The sequence below is a fragment of the Psilocybe cubensis genome, chromosome 2 (assembly GCF_017499595.1).
Source record: "Psilocybe cubensis strain MGC-MH-2018 chromosome 2, whole genome shotgun sequence".
In the NCBI taxonomy this organism is placed as follows: domain Eukaryota; kingdom Fungi; phylum Basidiomycota; class Agaricomycetes; order Agaricales; family Agrocybaceae; genus Psilocybe; species Psilocybe cubensis.
In genome coordinates, this window is record NC_063000.1 from 4,004,534 (window position 1) to 4,018,651 (window position 14,118).

The window sequence follows — 14,118 nt, forward strand, 5'->3', positions numbered from 1 at the left end:
ATCATCACATTTTCTTCTGATTGAGACAGATTTTAATATTGCAAGGCCATTTGACACCCGTTATCAGCGGGCTATGTCTTAACCTTTTAAACCGTGAGGAATGATCTACGAAAAATCAACGGCGGCACACTAGAGAATCTCTCAACGAATATCATCGTTTTCACCTGTCCTCACTCCCCGTCAAAAAACTGTGATATGTAGTCCATTTGTCATTCCCAGGATCTCGAGGTGCCAAAGGTATTTTGTCAAGAGACAGAAACAACATCCTGGATAAAATGCTCAGATTTAGCGTCTAAAGTGTTTAACCGTAAGGCGGATAGCTGAGGCAAATAGATATCCGTGTTGGTATAAGCATTATCTGGAACACCGATGGTCTCTTTAAACACCCATAAAATTTGATAGATGACGTACGTGACTGATGAACCTCTTGACAGAAACGCCTACTCTTACTTTGAAACAAAACAAAAAGCCTCGGTCAGTTAGTGCTCTCGCTGTCTGTGTGGCTGATGTCGAAATGGTTCTAATTTATTTCAATTGAAAATATTGAGCTTTAGGGAATGTATTTTCTAATAGATTTGTTAGATGATTGCAGTACATATCCCTCTGGCGGCTCCGAAGGGTCAAATTGTGGACTAGCCGATATACTCTTTGATCTGTAGCAACTCCTGATAACATGTAGTATTGTCAGAAATGTGCTGTATCATACCCCGCCTGGATAGGGTGTAAGAAATTCTTGCCCTCCTGCAACCATACTTGTCATTTCGATAAGAAAATTCGGTGTGTATGTACGGCGGTGACAGTCGGCTTTAACTGAAGTCGCGCACATGAATACGCGTGGAAGCTGGGCGGGAGCAGTTAAATATCAAGGGTCCAGGGCGGTTAGCGTGGCTCATCATTCAAGTCAACAACCGGACTTTGGAAGTGAACAGTTTACCACGTACTGACAATGGTGGCAGGAACAGACCCAGACCTGATAGACCACGGCGGGCACACTACAGATGTGATCTATTTAAAACACCTACAACAACCGACGTCTGGACTCTTTTCGCGTGTCTGGTTGGTAAAAGGAAGCGTGGTAGACAATCGAAGAGGGCGTCTACGGAGAAACTTGTGCCAAACTACCCTCATGCTATTTATCTATTAATAGATTTACATTCACAGTCGCGGCTAACGCAGAACCCGTGGGGCGATGAATACACCCCTTATATTCTTCTTCTTCGGGGCCTGTTTTTATCTCTCCGAAAGCATCTATAAGTGGTGCAAAGTTGTAGGTACTAAATTTTTGACAATTTGTTCCCGAGCTGCTCCATTCTCATCATATCCAACCCGTCAAGAAGGTTCTGTCCTGAGTGGGAACAGGGCACCCCAAGTGGTCACATTCATTTCCACACGCACGTCTCTACTAGACGTTTACTACTCTGGTTATAACCAGATTCTGGAGGAAGGAATACCGAGGAAGCTTCCCAACTCCCTAGTGTTAACAACTGCCCTCCATCCAGCGCAGCCCCACATTCCTTTGATTGCGAGAGAATGCCGAACGTTACTTTATCGTAAGTCCTTAGGTTTATGCTGTTAGAAAACTTCCAGTAACAGCCGACTTGAAGGTTTGGGCCTATGCTCATAGGGGTGTTCTTTAACATGATTTTATATGGGGTACGTCAGAGGACCGCTCGCACTACAATACTGTAGTAACTAACATCAATATCCTCACAGGTCTTGTTGGTCCAGGTTTGTAGCTTTTGCCTAATGAAAGCGTTGTAGATTTTTAAGAAAGGGAGGGATCTAGGTATATCACTACTACATCACCTTCAAAAGGTTTTTTGTTTTGCGTTTCAACTACTACGTATTCTGACATGTTGATTAGGGATGCGCCCTGGATAAAGTACTTGGTAATTTAACTTCGTCATGGGACTAAGCTACCACCATACTGACAAAACCAGGTACTATACCTGTTTATCCTGGAATCGATAAACACTGGCTGCGACATGGCTATGATGTATCAACCGCTCATTCAGAACTTTGGTAGTGATCTCCCCCGCAGCAAACTTGGCTATGCAACTGACGTGTATTTTGTGGAATCCAGGTCTACCGGAAGCGACGAAATACTTCCCTACATGTGAATTTCAATTTTACTATGTGCATGAGCACCGCTAATCTGTCGGTTCGCTCGGCAGTGTTTGCGTCCGGTGAGTTGTGAAACCAATTCCTCTCTACGAATGCTAAATACCTATTTTTAGAACCCGTTCTCATTGTGAGTGCGATTTTTTCGCCACTTTTCGCTTCAATTGAAGTGGACTTCTTAGGTCGCCATATCTACACCCATTCAAATCTTCTTTGCGTGGAGAATCAAGCTGCTAACCAAATCGAATGTGCTCGCGATCGTTATTATCCTCCTATCTCTTGTGTCTATGGGTGAATTTTTAATGATTTCTTTACGTATGTCTCGAAAGGTTGACAAATGTAACGCTTACAGGCGGTGGGACGTATACTACAGTCCTGCTCATCAAGATTAAGCTGTTCGCTCGTAAACCAGAATTGCATTGGCCCGCACTGGTTTGGTTGCTTTCAGCCAGTATCGCTGATATTGCTATTACCACCGTGCTAGTCTTGACCTTGGTAAAGCCGTCTTTCTTTCTGAGCGCAGCCCTGTAGTGACAATTCTCATGTAGTCAAGACGAAGGACAGGGTTTGTTGCGACCGATGATGCAATTTCCAAAATCATCCGAAGTATGTCCATAAAAACTATTCTTACATATAGGTGGGATGGCTAACCTATTGTCCTCAGTGACTGTTCAAACCGGAATGATCACGTATGTCGAGGTCAAATTGCTGACACTTTGGGACTGACAAACGCTAACAGGGCATTCTTTGCCATTGGAGATGTGATCTTCTTTATGTGTAAGTTTCATAATCAACGTTATATGTTACCTTATATTCTGACGAAACTACGCCGCAGCCCTTCCCGTGAGTTCTCATTATACGGATGACAAATGAGAAATTGTTGAATCTTTTTCTTTACTTTTGCTGAATTACAGCATACTGCACTGTAAGATCAAGCCTATCGTCTTACTATTAGCTTAACTTATTTGTTATATATGATAGAAACTTCTTGTGGGATTTGTCTCTCTCCAAGTTGTATACCAATTGTCTACTTTCTACCCTCAACGCCCGCGAGGAGCTTCAGGAGCTAGCTGGGTCACATAGACGAAACGTCGTATCGACTAGTGCTGGACGTAGACAGGTAACGCATTTTGAATACAATTCCCATGAAAATCGCATTTATTCATCATAACAGGAAACACAGTTAGACTCTCCAGCGGTATGATTCCTCATGCAACAAATACACATTGTATTTATACCGTGCACAGCATATCCTAGCCTCGGCCATGTATGAGCTAGATCAGCAGAAATCCACTCATACCCAGAGTGCAGATATGGAATACGGCATTACAATCACCAAGGTTAGTACTTAATACTCTGATTTTGGGAAGTAAATCAAATGTTCTGAATTCTCATTTCGTCGTTTACTAGGTCGTCGAGACCCAGTAAATTCTCGGTGTAAATATTCCTTAAAGTTATTCCTATCAATGCTCGGACAATAATCCATACTGTACTAATAAGAGGGTAACGGGTAGAGACGACGAAGCTATAAGGCTTTTTTTGAAAATACATTCGTTTCCATTTCGTACTGTGTGACCTCCTCATTGACTTGTCAGTGTTAGCATGGCGAAGATTAGTTGCATTACGCATGGTAGGTGCATGTTTTTGCCTTCCGACGGCATCATCTACTGCATTTTTTCGATCCAGTCGTGAAGATTGCCTCACTGTGACAATAAGATATCTATTCCATCTTAGAACATCAGAACACGCATTTAAGGGCTGGCCCTTCACTCATTTACAGACGCCTTGCTAATTGACTCCTGGTACCGTGTGTGTTTGGGGCTATTTGGGACTCAATTCTCGTACTATATTTGCTTGCTAGTATATTCGGGTCCGCCAAATCTACCTACCCCTGCTTCCTGGTCTGACTCTATCTGTTTACGAACGATGAACTGCATGTCTAGCGATAACGATTCTTTACCACTGATGGGAACTCCAGATATGCTATCCAAACCATCGAATGAACCTCAACAAGAACAACGTATTCTAATTCGCGAAAGGTTGCGATCGATGGAACGCAGCTTAAACGAAATCAAGGTCACACTAGGGACCCTCAAGGCTGCATGCACCTCTCTGGAAGCACAGACAGAGAAATTCAGCAAAGAAATGGTAGCGATGAAGCGCATCATGCTTCTTGAAACACCCCCCGCAGAAGAATCTCCACCTCGGACACAGGAGGTATGACAGGGGTGTATCTGTGGTATCCACTGCTCATACCACCCAAGAACCACGGCATACAACACCTTTTGCAGAATCGTGGGCCACAGCCAGTTACTGAGGTATGTGCACGTTATGTTCTGACAGGCGATCATTTTAAAAATTAAGGTATTGAAGCTTGCCAGACGTCCTGGTATTCTTCATCGAATAAATGATTCAATAGGCAGGATAGTACATCCGGATCATATTGTGAGTGCACTCTATGTGTAAGGGGAATATATGTTCATGCATCGCTTTTCAATCAGTCAACTGCAATATTTACTCCTCCCGAGACAGAACTTTTAGGAAAGAGACGTCTGCAAGAAGATACCGACGACGGAATAGATGAATCGGCATCCTTGGACAATCAACCAACTCAAAGAGCAAACAAACGGGTCCGATTCGCAGACCCTAATGATCTTCCCATATCCCATGTACGCACACCTATGCATCAACTGGTGAGCGTTTATTGGCGATTTCAGGGGCCAGTCCACTGATACATCATCAGGACACAGCATCGGGATTCAGTGACCTCTCTCTTCCAAAGCCCAGACGCATCTTGCTCAAATTAGGAAGGGATACAGAACAGGTGCTTTCGGAGTCAAGGGGAGATTCCCCCGTTGAACCTTTGGCATCTCCGATATCACCTCCTAACTCCCCAATTATTTTACCTCTGGGGAAGACAAGGAATACTCGACGAAGGTTTCGGGATAACATGACGTATCTTCAAAGCACTCAGCACTCAAGGCCCAAGACCAAATGGGACCCGGCAGCTGGTAAAAGGGTTCCAATCGTGACAGTTCCCAGTCCATCTATGAGCGGCGAGGAAAGTGATAGAAGTGAAATGGGGGCTGGTATGAAAGCAGAGCAAGAGGACTATGAAGGAAAACTTAGTCATGATCTATCCAACACGTCTTTGGGCTGACCTGGTTGAATTACTAGCGAGAGAACGACATGTATTGACCGAGTTGCGAATATTGAGTTAATAGTTCCTGGACGACTATACCTTGACGTCGTCCCACCTACCCCTGTCAAGAAAAATATATCCCGTATTACCTTCAATGTATCTCGAAAACATCGACATGGCAGTGACATTAGGTTATTGGGGTAATTCCAAGAAACATTCCTCCGCCCATCGGAAGTCTACCTGAGTCAATTTGGAAGCATAAGTCGAAAGGGAAGGGAGACCTACAAATGTAAGAGAAAAAGGAGAGGAAATGTCGTCCACATGCATGTTTTAGAGGGAGTCAAAGTGAACTAAGAATGAAATAATGAACGTCTGTTGATGTGTGAAAATTTCCGCCTGCCAAAATGTGATCTATTCTTGTACAGCACGTGATCGGGGCGCGTCACACATTTGAACCCAGTGGACAGGGGCGTTATAACGAGGATTTCTACCATGCTTTCCTCTCACATACAGAAAATTTAAAGGTATGTAGTACCATCTGTGACATATGACTACTTTATCAAGCCAAAGGTTTGACTGAGTTTTTCTTGACAAAATAATAGTAGCTAGTGTGGCAGTGCTCGTTTCCCTGCCTGTCAACTGCTAATTTGTTTGTTGCACAGCCTCAGGCTATGCTACTTAACTCTGAGTTTAAACAATGGTGGTGAGATACGGACCCCATTTCGCTGCAACATGCTCTCACCGTAACTGCAATTATTGGGTCAAATCTAGTCCCAATGGAAAATCTCCTCCGGTTCAAGAATGCCATTTCTAGCTGTACACATATGTGTAGAGGCTCTGGCACCAACAAGCCAGCCTATACGGCACATTCACCAACCGCCACTCATGAGGCAACCGCCAAAGACAAGAGCCCAAATCATTGGCGATATAAACGATTGGTCTCCAGTTCCCTCTTTTTAAAATTTAAGCGTCGCTCGACGACACGTATCACTGCACACGACAACATATCCTCCACCCCAACACTAGAAGACGCCAGAAAACTGCTCGACGGGAAGGACCAGAGCCCTCAACATAAATTGCTTGTCCTCCATGTGGCACACGTCATCGAAAACACACCTAACCTTCGTAATCTGGTTGTAGAGGTTGTACGACTTGTCCAACAGTCAGAAGTACGTCAATGCTTCCATCGTATTTCCGTTCCCTTGATAAGGATGTTTCATCCCATGATGTCAGTGTGAAGATGTCGCTCAGGTTACGATTGAGTTTGCCACTCAGTTGATTACAGCATTTGAAGACCCAAGCCGTTTTCCTAACGATCAAACACGGCTATCTGAACTCGTGTTAAATTTCCTTAGGTAGGTCATATCACGGACGAGGTATTACACAGCTGATTAAACATCATTAAGTATTTTGAAATCGGCAAATGCAAATGGTATACAGAGGACAAAGGAGCAAGTTATACATTCTATCAGGCAAATCCTCGTAAGTTTTTTGCATGCTCGCTCTAAGATGCTAAATCATAACAAGCCCCAAGACAAATCATTATGATCTGTTCCGTGGAAGTGACAAGAAAGACTCCTGGTTGTCATGCCTTAAAAGTGAATGTCTTGGGCCAACCTTGTCTATGTTACACATCATCCATACAAGTGCCTCAATAGTCCCTGTTCCGATGGTTCAGCCACTTATAGGGATCATTGCTGGTCTACTCCAAGCCACCGAGGTATTTTATAGCCGGTTTATTACATTAATTCAATGACTTTAATGTTAACAATTTGCTCAGCAAGCCTGCAGCAACTATGAATGGATGAGATGGCTTTCTGTTACAGCTGCGGAGTTTGTTGTTTCCATTGCTGCCGTAGTTGGTTCTGTTGAGAAGCCTAGAAAGGAATGGCTTGAGGCAATCGACGTATTCCAAAAGTAAGTCGTCGTTATGCTAGCTATAGTCATCCGCGATTTATTTTATTGTTAGAAAACTCTTCAAAATCGTCAAAGAAGCACAGCATTTTTCAAAGCAGAGCGTCGCTACCCGATTCCTCCAACAAGGGAGTCATAAAAACGCTATTGAATTCATGAAAGAAGACCTCAAGAATGCTATACATCACTTCAATGTAGGCTAATTTTTCGTTCCATGATTTCATTTTGAATTTTAATAACAATCTACTTATAGATTCAAACCAAAATGAGCATTAAGGCGGATATTTTGCAGATGGCGCGCCAGATTGGTACGTGCAGAAATTCTGGGCGACTCTGTATTTAAATGACATCTGGTGTGTATTGTAGAGGTTTGCTCGCTGGAAACGCTTCCTCGTTTGACAGATTATGATGTCAATTCTCAACATGGCCGTTACAGGATCATACAGGAGGAGTCAATCAAAGATGTATTGCATTGGATTGAAGACTCAGATGGAATGACCTTCTTCTGGATTCAAGGTGCTGCCGGCATAGGAAAGTCGACATTGGCCCATGGACTGTTTGACATCCTAAAGAGCGAGGGCCTTCTTGCTTCATTTGCCTTCTTTTCCATTGGTAATAGCTTGTGCCCAAAGGACCTTGTCCGGATGATGGCTCGAGAATTATGCAGCTTACACCCCGGGTCTCGTATGGCAGTCGCGCTGGCCATAGACCATTGTTCTGGGGTACATCACTCTCTCGAAAAATATCTGATCGATTTCATTGCAGCACCAATATCTACATTGGGCTACGCGGGACCACTTGTTATTATCATCGATGGACTGGACGAATGGGATAAAAGGCTTATGTTACTTGATGCCCTGCGTCGGATTAACCTGCCAGTCAATCTGAAATTTGTCATTACAAGTCGTTATTCGCCGGATATTGAACAGGCCATTGAGGGAAGTTTCACCCAATACCAGTTGGCCCATGTGTCGGAAGACGTTTGCTACAGGTACTTCAAGGACAATTTTCTTGCAAAAGGAATCAATGGCGTAGATGAAAAACTGCTGCATGACCTCGTCGTGAAAACTGACGGGTATCTCATGTGGGCCGCAACCGTCTTCTCCCGTATATCCATTCCAGATCCGAAGAGAACAACGCTACAAATCCTCGAGAATATTGCCTTACCGTCTTTTTATTCTGCGGAAGTAAATTGGATGGACGACTTTTATCGAGAAGCATTGGAACGAATTCTGCCTCATCAACACGCCAGATCATGTCTCGAATTATTTCTTTCAATGATGGCGCTGAGGGAAGCCCTCCCTCTTCGGGAATTTTCCCGCTTGATTGATTTGGAGGAGCATTTTGTCAAGACTGTCTACTCCCAATTGAGGGTGCTGCAGACTCGGGGGAAATTCCATGAGGGAATAGTGCAACCTGCCACACAATTATTCCACACCTCATTCATCGAGTATTTGGGTCGGGTAGACAAAACTCTGAGTCCAAATGGCGTCATGGCCGTGAACTGCACACGCTTTTTCGTAAAAATGGTTCGGGCAGGCACTGGATTTGTCAAGCTTCAAGAAGCGGAACATTATGTTGGAAATCACTGGATGGACCATTTATGGGAGAGTCCCTCGGAAACCAAAGGCTTCCTGGAGACATTTCCACATCTTTCAAGAAACCACATATGTGTGCGTGGTAAATGCTTGCTGCCTCACATACGCCTCTATGAGGCTCTGAAGCCTTCGCCCGAGGTAATCCCCTACATCCCAGTTTTCTTCAGCTCTCTTGGGCATACGTATATAGGCGTTGATGCTATATCGAAACACCGGCAACTTACAACCGAAGCTGAGCTCGCTAACAACAAGAACCCAACGGCCTTCAACTGGACGCATTCCGAATCGCGTTCCATTTCGGTTAATTATGATAATGTCATTTTTGAGATTAGTTTGGCCATAGCCAACTTTGAGAGAGCAGTAGATTGCGCTCCCTTGAGCCATCCTTGGCCTCTCACCCAGTCTAAAACTCGGCAACGCTGGACCCAGAATCGATTTGGGCACATCGAGACACCCCAGAGCGACAATATCCCCATAAACCTCGGCTGCAGGTCGACTGGGCGTATGTCTGAAACCGCAGAAATTACGAATCCAGCATATCCTTATCACCACGAAGCTACGCAACACAGCGTAGCCATCAAGCAGTCCATGTCCAACATCAAGAAAGTGGATTATAAGCCTGACGCAAGTCTTCCAGGAATATTCAGCAACCTTGGAGTCTGTTACTCGTCTCTCTTTGAGCGCACCAGAGACATAACAGATATCAGCCGAGCCATAAAACATTTCCAACAAGCAGTGCAACATGCTCCCTACGGTCATGGAGATCTCCCACAAATATTCAGTGATCTGTCAAAGTGCTACCTCCTTAGATTTGAGCATGCTGCGGATCCGACAGATATCAACCTCGCCATAGCTTACGCTAATAAGGCTACACGTTCTGCTCCACCCGGTCATCCATGCCTGCCATTATGGACCAGCAGCCTAGGTGATCTTTACCAACGTAGGTTTGAACAAACCGCGGACATTATGGATTTCCGCAACGCTATAGATAATTTGTGGGCAATAGGGTTTCGACTTGAAAAGCTTTAACAAGGTTTTACATCTCGACTGTATTTAACAAAATGACAATTTGCTCATTCATATCGACCGGAACAAAGAATACAGACGACTTTGCCATCAGTAACAGTTAACTGAATCTGAGGTGTCGGAATCACTAAGCTACGTCAGGTCAGAGCCCCAACCACTCATGCTGCTTTCGCTGTATGCACAATGGGTGCGTCCTCAGTAATATCTTCATACAATTTAGTATTGGAAACATGAAAGCAATGCAAAACGGAATTCTTACATCATAGCATCATCTGTTTCGTGTTCAATACTCCGCGTATGAATCAGATTCAGATTCAGAACTGTCGTCACTCCACACCAACCGCGCTTTCTTCACGTTCGTGGAAGGACGAATAGTCGATATATTCTTTCTCATATTTCCTACAGTGGTGTCTTTGCATGCCCGACTGGCTGCGTCCACCGCCTCTAGGTTGGTTTGGGCGTTCAAAAATTCTTGGGCACGTCGGTGACTGTATGAAACGCAGACGATTTTGACGATTTTGATATGCTAATAAAACAGAGAGAAGCATAAACATTGGATGTGTGAGTAAACGGACAGATCGGGACCCACCTCGTCGCCCCTTTCAAAAGCGTCTATGACATCGTCACTCGTCAATGGGCTAGCATATTTCCTCCCATTGATAAGCTCGGATTCTTCAATGATTTCTCGCTCAGTAGGTTCGTTGTTATAGCGTAGGCGAAGTGTCATCCGCGCGCGCATGTCGCGATATACAGAATACCTCTTGTGTTTTGCAATCTTTATGCCCCAAGTTTGCTTGACCTTTAAGTTTGCAATTAAGTACAATGATCAATCTTAATCATCGTTAGCTTACAGAGGATTCCTGAGCGGTGAATTCCTCTCTGGTCATCTGTCCTACGACGTAGCATTTGTACTCGCCACGATATTCCAACATTGGTTTTTTCTTGGCCTCGATTTTGCCAAACAATGACCACGGTGCGTTATTGGAGACCTCCTCACGACAGCTGAGGAGCAGACCGGGTGCGCCGGGGTAGCGTGGCATGTCAGGATACACATCGTACGTAGGGGTAAGGAACCTGTGCTGCTTATTTCTTGATGTCCATAAAAATCCCATTCCTGGAAGGCCGAACGATTTGGACAGAGCCCGACGAGATACAGAGACGCCAAGTGGCACTGGGTCAATGTTTAACGCTGCCGTATCATTGAGATATCTCGAAAGGTCCTGGTATTGCGCAACGTTTGATCAATGGGGATGTCAACGTTACAGAGTAGTAGTCAAACATTTACCATAACTTCAGGCTGGGCACTAATCGTTGGTAAATCTGGAAGTAAAACGGCCTGTGTATCTGAGGACTGGTTTGATCCATTTTCATCCAGCTGAAATTCAAAGAATGGGCTGTCACCACCAAATGCCGTCGCAACGACGAGGAAGATGACACAGAAGACCGTCCGGACGGTCTAACGGTCAAAGCCTACTGATATATTTTAGCGACGTCAAAATGGATGGAATTAGACCTTTACCTCGATATCTGGCAGAACGACGATTGTTGGCAAGACCTCCCTTTCAACCGGAGTTCCGCAAGGGGGACAGCCCGCACTTTGATGAAGCTCATAATCCGAGCTCTCATGGTCAGCGTCCATTAGTGATGATAACGAAGGCGAAGTAGAGATAGCATTTGAACAAAGACTAATTCTAGGCGTAACCTATGGTTGTTGGTTATAAAAATTTTGAAGAGCCCAAAAACCACCTACAGCAGTGTCACCGTCTTCATCCAAACATTTTTCCTTAATGCGATCAGTTTCCTTCTGTTCTATCTCATTGATTTTGACCCTCCTCAACTTACCATAACCACTAAATCATCATCTTGAAGCTGCAAAGAATGGCGCTTAGTCGGGGTAGGGATTTGTGGGAAAGGCGAGGATGCATCTGGGAGGAATCTAAGGCTGAGTCATTAGATGGGGCCTATGAGGTGCCACTTGAGACGTTTCTGAAATTAAATGAAAAAAGATGTCGCACAACACTGGGACACTGTTCATTTCATGAGTATATCTCGTATCGCATTCAAGGAGTGTTCTTACTGGATATATTTCATAGTCATCGTTGTTATCTGCCATATCCTCTACCTAAGTATACAGTGAGTGAGCTAGACGGTTATAAATTTTGTAGGAGAGACTTGTCTGACATCGGGCATTTGTGTATTGATAGCATGTTCATGCTGTAAGAACACACTGTAAACCCGTTAATGGTTGAATCCAAAAGAGCCACGTACATTATCTTGTTGTTCTTCCTCGTGCGTTTCCTCAATTTTTCGGTAAGCATCTCGTCATTTCGCTGCTTCTGCTTCTGCGTTCGAGGCCCTGATGCTGAATTCATAGCGCTGTTTGCGAAGTATCAATACCTTCACCTGAAGCTGTGCATTTTGAGCAGAGAGTTTCTCCATTTCCAAGGCTGTCATCCTGGTAGAGTATGATAGATGGTTAAAACAAGATGGTGCAGGTTGTGGCTTGGTTCAAGATGGTTTCCGATCTGTTTCGAGACTATGGAGCTTAAAGCCCAACGAAGATAGGGGTTGATGCCATCAATTGTTTGGCAGACTGGTCTTGAAATAACAACTTGGGCCTTGTCCTAGCTTCGAATCCGGCGCTATGCCACTCTTTCCTTCACCACCAATTTATCTGAAGGCCTGAATATTGAATGGCGGACCTGAGCGGACTCTTTTTGTGCTGCTCGTGTTGTGAGTTTCAATTTTCGTGTCAAGTACACCCGCTGCGAATCGAAATCTATTGGAAGAACCTCGGACGGGGTTGGCAGAAGTACGAGAACTATGGGGACTTCTGAGAACTCGAAAAGTGGCGAGGCTGACCGACTATTGACCACCTTTAACAGGTTGCGTACCGGATGGTTCATATACCAGCCCAAAGACCAAACCTGATCCCAGGGAACAGCAGATCGACGACGAGTTCCTTGCCAGAAATTACCGGCAGGATTCGTCGGGGCGATTCCATACTCAGCCGACGCCAACGAGCTCAATGTTTCCTCCGCAAAACACAAGCAGCAATCGGTCGACAAAATCAGAGCAGAAGCAGGAAGAAAACCCCAGTGATGCAGCGGGGCACCGTGTAGAGCTTGTCCAGCTGAAGCCCCCAACGCTAGTTATCGATGGCTCTGGTTCGACTGCTTCGAGTACGAGCGACAGCGGGAAGCTTCATCCAGCAAGCACCCTCTCTGGTGCTGGGTGACTTCGGTGAGCGAGTGCTGCGGATATACTGGGTTCGGAGGTAACCCCTATTGAAGGGTTGTACTGTGTAAGGTCATATCCAAATCAAAACGCGTGGATCTGATCATGCATCCCAGAATTTCATGCCCCAAGGAGATGGATACGTGGCCCTCCTGTGTTGTATGTTTAGTTATTTTGTATTGCACCACGACTGTTTTTCTAGACTCCATCTCACAAGCAGAAAGTGCCTCAATTGAGTGATATAATCAGAACTCGTGTGGGTGATGCCCATGCAACGAAGCCCGCGCGATCAGGAAGCGGCAATAACTGGGAGGATCACTAATTTAGAAAAGATACTGCTCACATTTTAAATAGAACGACCCGTCCAGGCTAGCCGTTCCTCCTTATACACTCCGTTGGCTGACTCGCTCTTACTCCCCTTCGTACCCTCATGGAAGCCATTTTCGACAACAAAGCCAATGTTCTGGACGCCAAGATACGAACGGCACACGACAACTCTGTGATCTATTCAATATCGACGGACCAGACGACGTGGTCCAAGACATACACGTACGTTCGAGATATGAATCCTGCTGGGCGAGAGGATCCAATTGTGGTCGGGATCATTAATTGGGACAAGAAAACGTTCGAAGTAAATGGACATCGTAAGACTTTGAAGGAGATCAGACGGAAGCCGAGGCGATTCTCGCTGAGGTAAGAGCTCTATTTCCTTGAAACGTGATGTAGCTAAAGAAAGGCAGATCGAAACTTTGGAAATGGAGCGAAGATAGAGAAGAGTACGCAATTGTGCATCGCGAGGAGGGTTGGCAGGTATGGCCCATCATTCATACACAGCGTACAAGCTTATATTCCCGGCAAAGGCCATGTCCACCAGTAAAAACCAGGTCGAAGCTACGTTGGCCGTGCCATACCGTCCACAGCTGTTTGGGAAATTGAAACCAATTGTGATAAACCTTTCGAGATCAGCTTTGGCAAAAGACGAGGTTTTCCTGATACTTGCTTTCATTTACCTAGAGTACAGGAGGCAAGAAAAGACGGTGAGCTGACATTTCTTTGTAGGAAGCCACTAATTAAGCTGCA

General features: G+C 44.9%; 6 protein-coding genes across 6 annotated transcripts; 5 read left to right on the plus strand and 1 right to left on the minus strand.

Annotated features, from left to right (window-relative positions):
* Window positions 1–2,134: 2,134 nt before the first annotated feature.
* On the plus strand, window positions 2,135–3,549 carry JR316_0002787 (uncharacterized protein; the record flags this gene model as incomplete). Its single annotated transcript, XM_047888574.1, has 13 exons — window positions 2,135–2,186; window positions 2,238–2,251; window positions 2,304–2,436; window positions 2,495–2,616; window positions 2,670–2,727; window positions 2,786–2,810; window positions 2,861–2,898; window positions 2,957–2,964; window positions 3,036–3,046; window positions 3,103–3,241; window positions 3,296–3,319; window positions 3,369–3,461; window positions 3,532–3,549. 13 exons carry the CDS (start codon window positions 2,135–2,137, stop codon window positions 3,547–3,549), a joined length of 735 nt encoding a protein of 244 aa, XP_047753497.1.
* A 537-nt stretch (window positions 3,550–4,086) lies between these two features.
* On the plus strand, window positions 4,087–5,281 carry JR316_0002788 (uncharacterized protein; the record flags this gene model as incomplete). The annotated part of the gene is made up of 5 exons (XM_047888575.1): window positions 4,087–4,338; window positions 4,386–4,439; window positions 4,495–4,566; window positions 4,623–4,814; window positions 4,865–5,281. 5 exons carry the CDS (start codon window positions 4,087–4,089, stop codon window positions 5,279–5,281), a joined length of 987 nt encoding a protein of 328 aa, XP_047753498.1.
* Window positions 5,282–6,039: 758 nt separating this feature from the next.
* JR316_0002789 (Vegetative incompatibility protein HET-E-1) lies at window positions 6,040–9,804 on the plus strand (the record flags this gene model as incomplete). Its single annotated transcript, XM_047888576.1, has 8 exons — window positions 6,040–6,432; window positions 6,497–6,618; window positions 6,670–6,745; window positions 6,798–6,983; window positions 7,044–7,180; window positions 7,233–7,371; window positions 7,431–7,485; window positions 7,544–9,804. 8 exons carry the CDS (start codon window positions 6,040–6,042, stop codon window positions 9,802–9,804), a joined length of 3,369 nt encoding a protein of 1,122 aa, XP_047753499.1.
* Window positions 9,805–10,084: 280 nt separating this feature from the next.
* Window positions 10,085–12,173, minus strand: JR316_0002790 (uncharacterized protein; the record flags this gene model as incomplete). The annotated part of the gene is made up of 8 exons (XM_047888577.1): window positions 10,085–10,327; window positions 10,391–10,600; window positions 10,653–11,021; window positions 11,087–11,257; window positions 11,321–11,503; window positions 11,552–11,584; window positions 11,644–11,737; window positions 12,070–12,173. 8 exons carry the CDS (start codon window positions 12,171–12,173, stop codon window positions 10,085–10,087), a joined length of 1,407 nt encoding a protein of 468 aa, XP_047753500.1.
* Window positions 12,174–12,494: 321 nt separating this feature from the next.
* JR316_0002791 (uncharacterized protein) lies at window positions 12,495–13,039 on the plus strand (the record flags this gene model as incomplete). The annotated part of the gene is made up of 2 exons (XM_047888578.1): window positions 12,495–12,534; window positions 12,687–13,039. The coding sequence occupies 2 exons, from the start codon at window positions 12,495–12,497 to the stop codon at window positions 13,037–13,039; spliced, it is 393 nt and encodes a 130-aa protein (XP_047753501.1).
* A 429-nt stretch (window positions 13,040–13,468) lies between these two features.
* JR316_0002792 (uncharacterized protein) lies at window positions 13,469–14,112 on the plus strand (the record flags this gene model as incomplete). Its single annotated transcript, XM_047888579.1, has 4 exons — window positions 13,469–13,731; window positions 13,779–13,848; window positions 13,899–14,075; window positions 14,098–14,112. The coding sequence occupies 4 exons, from the start codon at window positions 13,469–13,471 to the stop codon at window positions 14,110–14,112; spliced, it is 525 nt and encodes a 174-aa protein (XP_047753502.1).
* Between the last annotated feature and the right edge of the window lie 6 nt (window positions 14,113–14,118).